The 13,371-nt window shown below is 52.2% G+C and overlaps 4 protein-coding genes across 4 annotated transcripts; 1 reads left to right on the forward strand and 3 right to left on the reverse strand.

Annotated features, from left to right (window-relative positions):
- Nucleotides 1-825: 825 nt before the first annotated feature.
- On the reverse strand, nt 826-4,712 carry Triagg1_6669 (uncharacterized protein; the record flags this gene model as incomplete). The annotated part of the gene is made up of 10 exons (XM_062901319.1): nt 826-1,382; nt 1,463-1,542; nt 1,748-1,832; nt 1,886-2,052; nt 2,378-2,503; nt 2,569-3,196; nt 3,273-3,531; nt 3,612-4,076; nt 4,129-4,372; nt 4,426-4,712. 10 exons carry the CDS (start codon nt 4,710-4,712, stop codon nt 826-828), a joined length of 2,898 nt encoding a protein of 965 aa, XP_062754285.1.
- Nucleotides 4,713-6,160: 1,448 nt separating this feature from the next.
- On the forward strand, nt 6,161-7,244 carry Triagg1_6670 (uncharacterized protein; the record flags this gene model as incomplete). The annotated part of the gene is made up of 3 exons (XM_062901320.1): nt 6,161-6,197; nt 6,291-6,515; nt 6,583-7,244. 3 exons carry the CDS (start codon nt 6,161-6,163, stop codon nt 7,242-7,244), a joined length of 924 nt encoding a protein of 307 aa, XP_062754286.1.
- A 335-nt stretch (nt 7,245-7,579) lies between these two features.
- On the reverse strand, nt 7,580-8,332 carry Triagg1_6671 (transcriptional regulator family: GCN5-like 1; the record flags this gene model as incomplete). Its single annotated transcript, XM_062901321.1, has 1 exon — nt 7,580-8,332. The coding sequence occupies one exon, from the start codon at nt 8,330-8,332 to the stop codon at nt 7,580-7,582; it is 753 nt and encodes a 250-aa protein (XP_062754287.1).
- Nucleotides 8,333-9,594: 1,262 nt separating this feature from the next.
- Triagg1_6672 (uncharacterized protein) lies at nt 9,595-12,720 on the reverse strand (the record flags this gene model as incomplete). Its single annotated transcript, XM_062901322.1, has 3 exons — nt 9,595-11,988; nt 12,056-12,167; nt 12,284-12,720. The coding sequence occupies 3 exons, from the start codon at nt 12,718-12,720 to the stop codon at nt 9,595-9,597; spliced, it is 2,943 nt and encodes a 980-aa protein (XP_062754288.1).
- Between the last annotated feature and the right edge of the window lie 651 nt (nt 12,721-13,371).

A 13,371-nucleotide genomic window follows, 5' to 3' on the forward strand; every position in this document is an offset into this window, starting at 1 on the left:
CATTCCACTATTGTTACACTCCCTACTTCCTCCCTCCCTCTTCTTGTTCTTCTCGCATTATGATCACGCATCATGATTCCATGAGAATCCAATCCGCCATCATGACTACCATATCCACCCCCTTCCTTTTTTCTGATATCATCCCATTTTCTGTTGTTAAAAAAAGTTTGTTTTTGTAAGGAGTTTTCTTTCTTCTTCTTTTAGTGGTTCGATCAGCAGCACATATGCCCAGCCATGTTTTAGACTGGCTGGTGATGAGATGAAGGACTTTTGAGGGAAACAGCATTCACGCTCTAGCAGGATTATGACATGCATGTTTTTATTTCCTCTTTTTAGGACAGACTTTTGCAGTGATACGGAGGGAAAATATGATGTTTTTATCAACAGTGAGAATAGATGGACTCTACCGGTGCAGCTGCCATTTACACCCTAGTACCTCCTGGTGGTAAAATAACTTGTTCAGACTCTTGATGATTCCCTTTTCCTTCTGAGTGCGTAGGCGGTAATGCTAGCCTGCTCGAAGGAGCTACTAGGGCACATGGGATATGAACATTACATGCGAAAAAAATACAACTACTAGTCTAGTTCAAGTACGAGTGTGGGCTCAAGCGGAAAGACGGTGTCTTGAATTGTTTTGTTTCTTGTATCATTATCATACTTGAATGAAACAACGTGAAAAAAAAGTTAACATGATTGCAGAAAAGCTTTTCATTTCCCTATGGACCCGTTCCGATGCTTTGTTTGTTGTAAAGCTCTTCATGCCCTGAAAATGCCCAAGATAACGAAAAATCCTTGAACACCCATCCGACTCACGCCATTGCGAGTTTATTTGTGCAGCTTCTTCTGGTAGAAAGCCAGCTCCTCACCCTCCAGGACGTAACCGTCACAGCGGCCGGACTGGCCGGGACGGCTGGTGACAACGGCGTACAGACGACCGGCCTCGAACTGCTTCTCAACAGCGGACTCGACCTTGCCGTTGGCGGCGTAGCGAGCAGCCTGCTTCTTCTCGACGGACTTGCTCTTCTTGACCTCCTCGACCTCCTTGCCCTCCTTGGCGGCCTGGGCCTTCTGGCGTCTACGGCCGATGGACTGGCCGTAGTGGGACTCGTACCACTGTCGGAAGGGGGCAGCGTCGATCTGGACGATGGCGCTACGGGTCAGGGTGTTGGTTCGGACCAGCTCGTTGTTGGAAGGGTGGTAGGCGACGGCAATGACACGGGTCTTGCGGGTGCAGCCCTCGGAGGCCCAGGCAAAGTTGCCGGAGTCGAGACGCAGGGCACGGTACTTGTGGTTACCACCACGAGTGCGGACGGTGTGGATTCGCTTGGCGCCGATCTTGGTGTTGGCACCCTGGCGGCCAGCCTCGAAAGCGCGCTTCTTCCCTGTTGACGGAGGTCAGAACGTATGTTCCTAAGATCATACGGGCTTTCGGAATATTTTTTTCATATATCATGGTACGCACGGTAGTAGGCGCGCTTGGCACCGGAGGCGGAGCGCTTGTGGCGAGAGTCACGAGAGATACCCATGATTGCGAGTTCTATACTCCGGGAGAAAGAGAAGAGGTATTAGCAACTCTGAATGAAGTTTCGATCAAAGGGTAAAGGAAGATTTGAAGGAAAAGGCGGTTGCCCCTCCAGCAGCAGCAAAGAGTAAACGCTGTTTCGTTTTCCGCAGTCGGGAGACGAATGTCGATACGAATTGAGTTTTCCTTTGACGCTGCTGAAGGATCACGGCCGCAAAGACTTACCTGATGATAATGGTGCTCACCAGGGCAATCGACTTGTCGGTTGTGGGAGGAATGAAACTTTTGTCGAGCTTGAAAGAGTGGAGGACTGAATTGGGTCGAAAATTGTGGTTGTGGGCTACGCTAGCCCGCGGTACGTACCTCGCCTCAGGGCTTCTTCGGGAGTGCTTTTTTCCGCGCGAAAAATTTGTGTGTGCGTGTGTGGTGGGATGCACGTGACTGCGCGTCTCTCGCTAAATGGGTACTCAAGTTCTAGTGCACGATGGTCGCGACTTGATGGCACTCGACGCGGAAGGTGGTGGATGTCACTTGATCGTTGTCACGGCAGTCACGCTTGAGAAATTTTGATGAGAATTTTCTTTATGTAAAACGACTTGCGAGATTTAATACCGTTCAGCTAAAGCCGTGGCTTGGTCAGATTTACTACATTGACAAATTTCCTGTTTCTCTTGCCCTAATAACCAGTTTGCCGTCTCGTACTTTTTCTCTCTTTAAATTGCATCCTCTCAGATTCCTCTCTCCTGACCTGACCTGACCTGACCTGACCTGACCCATCATAACGAAAAGTTCAAAAGCCCTATCGAAAAACAATGACACTGCCTTCTCCTTCTCGGACGATTTTGTGACACATACGCGCTGGTATCGTCCTTGCTGATGCCCTCTTTCTTCATGACCCATGCTTCTGAATATCCAATACAAAGTCTCTCATAAACCCGTTCAGATCGGCGATCTCGAGTTGCGGCAATTCGTCCGAGTCGTCTTCGAGTGATGACGTGATGGGCGGGATGTTCCAGGATCCGGTTTTCACGGCCTTCTTCTCCTACAAGATGGTTCCGTCTGCTTTGTAGGCGTGTTCCTGCTCTCCCTCCGGGATGTTGAAAGCAACGACGTTGACCCGAGGAAGCGGGAGGTATCGGCCATATCTAGTACGCCTGTCGCCTTCTTCTTTTAGCTCAGCTAGCGATGGCCATTCCACGCGGCCGTTGACTTCAGCTATGTCTTGTTGATTGAAGCAATTCTGAGCGGCGAACACCGGAGAAAGCCTGTCCCCCATGTGTCGTCCATTGAACAGAGTGACCTGTGGCTTTGATGAGAGTGCCAAGCCCGACGCCTTCGCCAGCTCTTTTTGTCGAGTTTTTTCTTCCAGGATGCTAACCTCGTGGGCAAGCTTCTGTTGTCTGGCTTCAGCAAGAGAGATCTTGAACTTGGTCAATTCCGCAGGAGTCTTTGGGATGAAAGGCGACTGGTCGGCCTTCATGAACTGAAGGTTGAGCATCATCTTCTGAAATGCCCTGCGCTCCTTGGTTTCCGAACTTAGCCATCTCTTGGACTGCGACCATGATGCTACCTCAGCCGGGACTTGGTTCTGACTAGGTCTATCATAGACTGGACCCTTTTTCGAGTATTTGGCTGCCGGCTTGGTGGAGGGCTGCATCGTGAAAAGCGAGGCATCTTTTTTCCGGTTCATCATTATCAATCGCTTTTCAGTGTCTGATAGTATGGGAGAGTTGGGTGGGATGTTGCTTACCTGGCTGGGTTGACTCATTTATGGCGTTGTGATGATGTTCAGAGCTGAACAGCACGTGGCAGTCGTGTTGCAGCGACCTTTGTTCAGCCCGTTCATTTTCCTCCCCAGATTGCGGGCCGTCGACAGCTGATGGCGAGGCCGCCACCTCGGTGCAGTCCCAACAAAAAGTTGGCGGCTTGGCTTCAGCTCTAAAAGCGTCGTCACTGGGTATTTCGGCGAGGTGTCGATCATCCAAGATAACTCTCGGTTCGTCGCCGCTCTGTTCTTCGAGTTAGTCGTTGAAGTCTCAACCCGAGCAACACACTATGAGATGAAATTTCCAAGCCGGAAATCACGCACCAATGAGCGAATCTGCACTTGATCAATGCTCTCTGGTACGTTTACTGCCTGTGTCAGCAATCTTGGATGATTAGGTCGATGCGCTGGGCATCCATGAGTTATGATATTCATCTCCTCTTGAAGAGGACTTGGGTTCTGGTCCTGAGCCTGGAAGCTAGGATTTGGCATAACGGAGTTTGGTAGTGGCTGATAGGTTACTTGGAGAGCAAAAGTATATATATCCGGCAACGGCTGACCTGTTGAGACATCCGTGATGTGGCAGGGAATCACCTGAAGCAATGGAATGCAAGGTCCTGGCGGCGGTGGCGGTGATGGCAACACAGGTAACACCGGAGGATGCGGATAAATGGGATAGCTACTACCATGTGGCAGCGGAGGGACACCTGGGTATATGAAGTGCGGGTATTCGCCCGGTGGTCTCAGTTCCGGTGCTGGCACAACCTCCATGGAAGTGAGCTGGGGACCCTGCGACTCGATAAGCTACTGAATCCCATTTTGCATGGCTGTGGGAGCGAACATTGCCCGGGACAGCACCGTCATTTACGCCTGGTGCAATCTTTTCGCCAGATAGGTGATACGTCTGAAGGACATTAGTCTCAGGAAGCCCCGAGGCTAGTTCGTTGCCAGTGTTTGGACCCGAGCGCTTGATGATACTGTTGCTAGCAGCAGGGCTGTCGTGTTTCTTTTCTTGACCACTCTCTGGGCCATAAGAAGCCTTCTCTAAGGCTTCAACACTGGACTGAGACAAAGTGGCGGTATCGCTGACGAATTGATCAGAAGTTGAAGTAGTGGAACAGGATGTCTGAGATCACACACGTTATTAGCAACCACATGAACTTGTGAAACCTTGCACCCGGTCTGCGTGATCAATGAGGCGAAACAATGAGCAAAAAGGGTGCCATGAGCCTCCTGCCCTAATTCAGTCGACATTACCTGGCCTCGAGATGACAGAGCATCTCCCCTTTCATGTCCCTCGGCCCGCACAGTTGAGCGAGTTTTTCTGGTGCGCCGCAGAGCAAAGCTCGGTTGAGGAGAAGCAAGTGGAATGAAGGGCATCGCGAATGGGTTCATCGCGCCGTTAGAGTCTCGTGCCATCACCATGGTGTTAAGATTGGTCTGCCGTGTAGACCAAGGAGCAAAAGAAGTCGATTAGACGCAAGGAACTCGGTGATGCTGAAGTCGGGATAGGGGGAGCCCAAAAATAAGAAGAAAATAACACTGCGGAGGAACGAAGCGAGACGCGAGTTGTTTTCCTGTCCTGATACGCGTTCTATCCGAAGGATTGCTTTGATACAGCTGTATACATAAGCCAAATGTCCCCCGGAATTGGAACTGGAGAATACAGCTGGCAGCTGGCAGCTGCCCTGAGACTGTCAACCGCCTAAGCAAAATTTGTTATCAAAAGAGCCAGCCAGCTCGGGGCCTCTACTAGATCTTCTGCATAGGTACATGAGGTGGGGACCATTCCTTATATTGTGTGACGATGGATTTTACCTATCGTGAATGCATCGTTGGTGTTGTGGTTTGTAGGAGAAGCGCCAAGACACGATATGAGGATACTTTAGTATTACAAAGGAGCAAGCAGACACAAATAGCAAACATTCAGGTGAGAAATGCAGGTCGGCTGCTTTACTGTTATTTTTGATTCACTTGAGATCTTTCCAACCACAAGGCGAAAACAATGACGGCTAATGTTTGGCAGACTATGATCTGCTGGATGGTTGATTCGGAAGCCATCACCAGATGTTGACCGTTCAAAGACTTGTTCCCAACTCTGCATTCACTATAGACAGACAGAGGTTTTGGTTAATCGCCGATAACTGGTGAGATTGTGTTGTGAAATTTGTAAGGATGATTTTCCCCCAAGGCAGTTTGGGGCCACTTTTGTTGATTGTTCATTCACTCGACCTGTAACATGAAACAAGAGCAATCGTGGTGTAACAACAACACAACAAGGCCAACACAAATAGATCGTGGACCATTCGGATGCGAGAGATGAGGACAATAAGGTGATGGTGCCATCCATTTATTTCACCGCCCCATTTATGTGCTTTCTTATTGGCGCAAAGTCAACAATGGAGTGTGACGACGGCTGGTGGAGGATGAAGAGATGAGGCATGATTAGAGAAACTTTTTGCTCTTCACCCGTTCACGAAACCGACTCTTTCGACTGTACACTCTGAATTACACGGGCAGTCAAATTCAACATGTGATGGCCTAAAAGATCCCGCGGCGATCTCCCCAGCAAGCTCCCAAGTACCTCGCAAGCAGTATAGCAGTCCCTTGATGCCGATTCAATGCTACCTCTCTGACGCTGTGATTTCGCCGCCCAGCTCAAGTAACTGGCGCCGTACCCCGCTATCGAACCCCCCGTACCGCGTACCTCGAAGGCCGCCTCCACACCCCGCCCGCCTTGCAAGTCCCGAGGAAACTACCTAACATTGAACCAAGCCGTAATTTTTTTTGTTGTAGCCGGTCTTTTCCCCAACGACTTGTCGTGTCTGTTCCCTTGCAACCTCGCATCGCCACCAGAGCTCTGCAACGTCAAAATGGCTTCGCTAACGACCCTCAAGCTGACGAATCGCTGTAAGTAATTTGTACCATCACCGCATTTACAATGCTTTAGTTTATTCCGCATGGCACAATCTTACTAATTCATCTTCATCTTGGCCTGCATAGCTCCCAAGCAGCCCATCAAGAAGCTTCCCCCAACCATCGACCTCCCTGCCAACGCGACGGTTGAAGATGTCAAGAAGCTGATTGCGAAGCAAGCTGGCTTCAGCGACCACAACCGCATTGGCCTGTTTTACACGTCGACTAGGAAGACGCTCAAGGACCGCAGGGCTGTGATTGCGGAGGACAAGGATGTTGCCGAGGCTGGCGAAGTGCTGGTCAAGGATCTTGGTATGGAGGATGACGATGATTGCCTTCTAGAATCCCATCATGACTGACATAAATCTCAACCATCCAGGCGTCCAAATCGCGTGGAGAACTGTCTTCGTCGTCGAGTACCTGGGCCCCATCCTCATCCACGGCGCCGCCGTCGCCGCCCGGCCGTACCTGCTCAAGGACCCGTCCATGTCGCCAACGCAGTGGCTCAGCTTCGGCATGATCGTCGCCCACTTCGCCAAGCGCGAGCTCGAGACGCTCTTTGTCCACAAGTTCTCGGCAAACACCATGCCGGCCCGCAACATCTTCAAGAACAGCTTCTTCTACTGGGCCATCTCCGGCGCCCTCTGCGCCTGGTCCATCTACTACAGCCCCTGGTCGCTGGCCGCCCGCGCCAACGACCCCATTGTCGATGCCGTCGGCACCGCTCTCTACCTGTTTGGTGAGATTAGCAACGCCCTGGTGCACCTGTACCTGTCCACCCTGCGGTCGGCCGGCGGCACTGAGCGCAAGATCCCGCACGGATACGGCTTCTCGCTCGTCACCTGCCCCAACTACATGTACGAGATTCTGGCGTGGGCGGGCATCATCACCGCTAGCCGTGACTGGTCTGTTGCGCTTTTCATCACCATGGGTGCTATCCAGATGTTCATCTGGGCCAAGGGCAAGGAGAGGGCATACCGCAAGGAGTTTGGCGACAAGTACAAGAAGAAGCGCTTCGTCATGCTTCCAGGGCTGTTGTAAGAGGGGTTACGCTATAGATATAGATACACCCGTGTGATGGAGCGAAAAGAGCTTGTAGTGATGCTTACTGCCGAGTATGCCGATAGAAATAGAGCCGGGTCGATAGACTAGCTTAGAGGGTATAAGGGAGTAACACGATTTCTTGCCATGTGCAAACAAATTAGTCGGATAGCAATGGTTATAATGTACTATTTACCTATATGGCGTATACATCTATCTGATCATATGGCGACATGGCTACCTACCTACTATAATAGCTGACCTCTGTCCATGTACCATCATCTGTGTTGATTCCATCTCTTTATCATCGCCATACATGTTAGATGGCCTCGGCATCACCCCGTCGAAATAGACGCCGTCTCGGACCCCTTTGCTCGCCCCGTGCCGGTGCTCGAGTCGAGGTCCATCAAGCTTCGACTGGCATCCGACATGCCATCCACATCCATTCTCCTCTCAGCACCGTCCTCGACACCATTGTTGGCGTTTCCATCGCCGCCGTCGCCCTCTTCAACGTCCATGTCCGACTCGCTGCCGCACTCACTACAGCTACAGCTACACCGACTGCCCGCCTCGTCCGAGTCCTCGCCCCCGTTGGCCAGCCTCACCGTCTCCTCCAGCACGAGGAACCCGCGCTCCAGCACCTCGGCCCAGTTCTGGACGTTGCCCAGCTCCTTGACTTTGCGCGCCGCCTTGTCCGCCTCGGCCTTGAGCTTCTGCGTCTCCTTGCGCAGGCCGTCGGTGGCTCGCAGCACGTCGCGCTCCTGCTTCTCCAGCGCGGTGGCGTTGCCGTGCAGGATGCCCGCGCGCGACTGCAGCTCCGAGTCGAGCATGTTGCCGATGGAGGCGACGACGGCGGCGCGCGCCTCGGAGACGTGCCGCTGCGTCTGGGCCGAGGGCAGCGTCGGTTGCAGTGCGGGATGAAGCGCGGGAGAGGCCATGGCCGTGGCGGAGGCGGAGGTTGTCACCACGGAGGGGGCGGACAGCGGCGAGGCGGCTTGGGCTTGGGAGAACCAGCGAGGCGATGATGATGATGATGGGCCGGCCATGGCGCTGGAGTTGGCGGATCTTCGCCGGCCGCTGGACGACATGTTTGCGCCAAAGAGAGCAGCTTTGGGGTATCAAGAGACTTGGATCTTTCGTTATCCTTGCCACTCTGTCTCTCTCTCTTTGTTGCTGTCGACTGCTTTCAACGTTGAATCGATTGTAGCACGGCGCAGCACAGCAATTTTGGATGTGTTGATGTGCGGGCGTCACTCCATTTCCTTCCACACTGGTGTACTGGGGCTAATGGATTTGGTGCGAGAGGCAAAAGACAGACTCGAGGGCATTGAACATTGAATCACACGCACTTGTTTCGCTATCGATCCAACCCCAAAGGTGTTTTGACATCATGCTGCTGTGGGGGGTGCATGGCAGGTCGGCAGTTTGGCAAGGATCATATGCAAGGCTAAATGGCGGTGCTGCTGCTTACAGGTACTAAGGTACTCGTACATGCTCCCCCATTGTATTGTATTGTAGTGGATGAGGGATGTCTTGATGCCTTGAGAGATGCTTTCGTATGGTGATGGTTCCATTAAAACAAGTATTTAATATTTAAAAGAGCTGAGGTGTGTTACAATACCGGGTAGTGCATGTCAGGAGAAGACTTCAAGTTGACACTACAAGGCCTCATGTCTGACAACAGCTACAAGCAGTAGAAGCAACAAAGCAGCATCGCAAGACATGCAGCCATCACTATAAACTTCAGGGACACCAACTTTTATTCTTCTACCAAAAAATACATCCTAACAACCCATTTTGATCAATTTTATTGGATTCTCCTTCTTCCCAAAAAGACCCTTCACCACACAAGAAATTCGAAGGCAAGTAAAAACAAAAATGTCAACGTGACAACTAATCTAATATACACCAACACTTTGTGCTTCCCATTTCTCTATCCTCTACTAGTAAAACTTGTTCGTCGTGGTATCGTTGCCCCAGAGTCTAGATATGTTCCTCCAAAGGCAATCTGGTATTGAAGGATCTTGTCGGGTGTTCAATGCCATCACACCAAGTATTGTCGTAACAAAACCATAACTCCAGGGCTATGCAGAAAAAAATGAACGTAACAGCATTCCGGCCTTCAAGCCAAACATTTTGTTCCAAAGCAACAATAATCATTCGTGAAATCCATTCAAGTACGTGCTATGCAAGAATCCCCTTCGCCGGCCAAAACAACACGGCGAGATCCAAACGAAAAAAAAAGGAAGTGAGAAGGAAAAAAAGACAAACAATGGAGAAAATGAGAAGGAATAAATCAGTACTGATAACTGGCTTTTGTTTTTTGGAAATCCAGAGGGAAGAAAACGCCTCAAAGAGCTACTTTCCCTCCGTTCATACGAAATGGCGCGGATCCTAGTTGAACACTGGGACTAAAGGCCGAGGACGGTGTCGGGACGCCATCCGATGACATGGACGAAATCGACGACAGTGAGTTGAATCCCGAGTGGCCTCTTGACATGGTGCCGGTGCGCGAGGACATGGAAATGCCAGGGTTGGCCATGAGCGTATCCGCACGGTCAAAGACGTTGCCTTGGAAAACTGCCGCAAATGATCCCGTCTGAGGCGTAGCAACCGTGGCTTGCATGGCCGGGCCCAGGGCCGCGCTTTGAGGCGTTATCGGGACCTGCGGCGTGGTCGGCGATAGAACGCCTGGCGGATAAGACCCCGGGGGACCGCCGGCTGGCCTTAATATGTAGTTCCAGGGAGAGTTCATGATGATGATGCTTGTCTCCTTCATGCTCTGATGAACGGGCCGCAATCGAGCTCTAGTGTCAGGCGGCAGGGGAATGGTGTTAATCTCCGACTTGATCTTAGAAGCCATCTTTGTCCAGGCCGAGATGAAATTGCTGCATAGGCTCCAAAATCCTGCGTGAGATCGCACTCCCGGGTCCTTCAGCTTGATGAGAGACAATCGGTTCTTCAAAATCTCCGTTTGTTGGATAGCATCGTTACACATGGCAATGAGGTTCTTCCAGTCCCGTATCATTGCACTCGGGGCTCGCTGTTGTATGGCGTTCCGAATACCTCCCGTCAGTTGAACATTAAAGTTGGGCAAGATGTGAAGAACGACATCTGTTGACCGTTGCAAGGCCAGGTATATCTTGTCGAACTGGGCGTCTTCCTCGGAAAAGTCGGAGTTGATATCGCGCCCAAATGATGATGGGAACGAATCATTAGATCTAGGCGTTGCCGACGCAAGTCTCGCAGTGCGACTGCCTCCGTTATTATACGGAACAGGTATGTCGGTAGCCACTCTGAGGTTGCTTGGGTTATGCATAATGGGACCGCTGCGATTTCGAGGGGGGGCTGGCTTTTGAGGCGCGGGAACAGGCGCGGGAGCAGCCGCAGCCGCCTCACGGAAGTAAGGCTTAATAGTATTGCTGTTGTCGGGGGCTTCCAAGGTGGGAAGACTATGCTTGCTGTGTTCCGTAGACACAGAAGAGAGAGTGACGCGAAGCTCCATTATACTGTTATAAATCAACATCAGGAGCGTCCGAATATAACGAGCATCTCCATTGTTGACAAAAGTATCGATATTATCGGCCAGCAATGTGCAAACGTGGCCATACGCCCCAACCAGAGTCTGGCAGGCGCGGTGAACATTGGCATTGTCTCCAAACGGGCCTTCTTCATCCTCCGCTGCCGCCATGTCGTGCTTCTGGATTTCCTGTTCCAGCTCTTCGACGTGAGAGTTGGTGTTGTAGAAGACGATTTCGAGACTCGAGCGTTTTGCGGACCCATCATTTGTCAGGGTCATGAGCATCTGGATCATGGGGTGGATTTGAAATACGGAATAGAGAATGCCTTTGGCGGCCTCAATCACAGGGTCAAAGATCTTGGACTCCCGACGGCGTTCGGGGAGGACGGAAAGCCTTCTCACGTAGACTGGCCGCTGGAGAGAGTCTGTAGGCGTTGCTGGGCTCTTGGATGTTGTTACTTGAGTCCCCTGCATAGCAGAGCCATGGCTCAGCCCTCGGTAGTGGCTCAATCTATTGCTGTTCTCAACCTCATCGAGCGTGCCCAAATCCGAGGGTGCTTTTTTCCCGAGTATGCCCATGCGGCGTTGACGACTGCTTGATCTCTCCGAATGCATCAGAGTTTCAGAGTTGCTGCGTCCGCGCTCGTTGATGTTTCCAATCGTCAACGGCATGACGCCGGGTCGACGGGTGGTGGTGCTCTGCTGCGATAGGCCTCGATAATGCGATCGTGATGGGATAGGGGGAGGAGGCCGTGTTCCAATGCTGGGTATCCGCATGTCCGATACATCGGAGCTGCTCACTTTGATCGGGAATCGCCCGCTCGGCATGCGTCTGAGAGGCATCCGCGGAGTGTCAGTGCCCTCGCTGGATTCGTCGCCAGTCGCCTCCGCGTCACGGCCGCTAATGACGTGTAACTTCATGAACTTCTTGATATGAGCCGTGATAGCCACCTCGGTCACTTCGCCCTCTCTTCCAGATCCTTCACCAGAAGGACTTGGAGATGGGATTTGCAACGCATCCCGTGGGGGGAAGCTTATAGGGTTCCCTTCAAACTTGAGGACTTGGAGCGAGGCCATTTCGGCCAGGCAAACAGGCAATTCTCGGATCTGGTTCTTTGGGATCGAAAGAACTTTGAGGGACGAAAGCCGCGCAATGTCCGGTGGCAAAACTCGTAGCTGATTACGGCCGAGATCGAGGATTTCGAGAGATTTGAGCTCACAAAGCTAATGCACATGTTAGACTTGGTCCATGTCATGATGAGACAAAGTAAAGGGATATGTGGGATCGCACAGGCAAGGGAAATTCTTTAATCTGGTTGCCTCTAATGTTGAGATATCGAAGCGAAACACACTCGGCAAAACGAGCGGGCAAAGACGAAAGCTGGTTGTGTGATAGAGCGAGCCTATATTGTAACAGCTACTAGTCAGCAAACAAGACCTCTCCTTTGCTACATGTTTTCCTTCTTGAAGAGAGTTTTATTCTCGGAGGGAAAAAATCATATAACTGTTGGCTGCTCACCGTTCCAGCTCGTTCTTGACTATATCAACCACCTCTTCGGGGAGCTTTTGTATGCCCTTGCGGCTCAGGTCAATGGTAACGCCCGACTTGAGGCCGGGGCCGACGTCGACAGCTTGGCTTTCATTCTCGAGGGCATGTCGCATTGCCTCGCGGGTGAGACTGATAACTTGAGCGGGCGTCAAGATGGGCGTGGGAGGCGGGTTTCCATTGGGAGACGGGCCATTCCGGCCATTGGGCAGCGGCGGTAGCGGCATCATGGGCGGCTGCTGGCCGTTCGAAGGAGCAGTGGTGAGAGGAGGACGACGTGCTTGAGATGGATTGTTATTATCGGGCATGGCCATGCCTATGCCGGTGCCCCTGAGAGCAGCGGCGGGGGGTCCAGGAGCAGCTCCAGGACTTGCGCCCATGCCAGCAGGCATTCGGTCGGGTCGCTCCATGGCGACTAACCGGGAGGTGGTAGCTGTTCAAACCAACCCTCTGTTTTTTATTTCTCCGTTCGCACACACACACACACACACACACACACACACGCTCCCAGAGAGGCGGAACAGCAGCACCTGTATCAGATACTCTGGTTCGGCCGTTGGGCGCCTTGCAGGGCCGAGGCACTGGGGAGTAGAAAATGTTTCAAAAGCCCCCTCTCCAACCCTCGCGCCAGAAATCTGGGGAATTTTTGCGGTTATGCAGATCGGGACTGCGACGAATGACCAAGCGAAGCACGTGAGACCATCATGATCAAAGCCCGGCCAGGCGCCTAGAGAAGATTTTGCCGTTTCGCCTTGCAGAAGGGATTGAAGGAGCCAGAGACACGAACGAGGTCGCGAGAGAGAAGCCGGTCGTTGGACGTGGTTTGGACGTGAGGCTCTTGGCGGGATTGGATCGGATTGGGTTGGACTGATTGGACCGGGGCCACAGCTGGACGGTTAGAGCCCCTGAAACACTAGCGGGTGGTTGGCGAGGACAGTGCGAGGGTCGCTGCGAGGGTTGAAGCCACAGCGGCTAGGCTGGCCAACCTCGCCCTGAGAACGACCCTGATAGGGGACCGCATACCTGTACGGCGTCTTTTTTTAGAGCGCCCGCAGGCTAGT

The sequence above is a fragment of the Trichoderma aggressivum genome (assembly GCF_033847375.1).
Source record: "Trichoderma aggressivum f. europaeum strain CBS 100526 chromosome Unknown scaffold_027, whole genome shotgun sequence".
NCBI lineage: Eukaryota > Fungi > Ascomycota > Sordariomycetes > Hypocreales > Hypocreaceae > Trichoderma > Trichoderma aggressivum.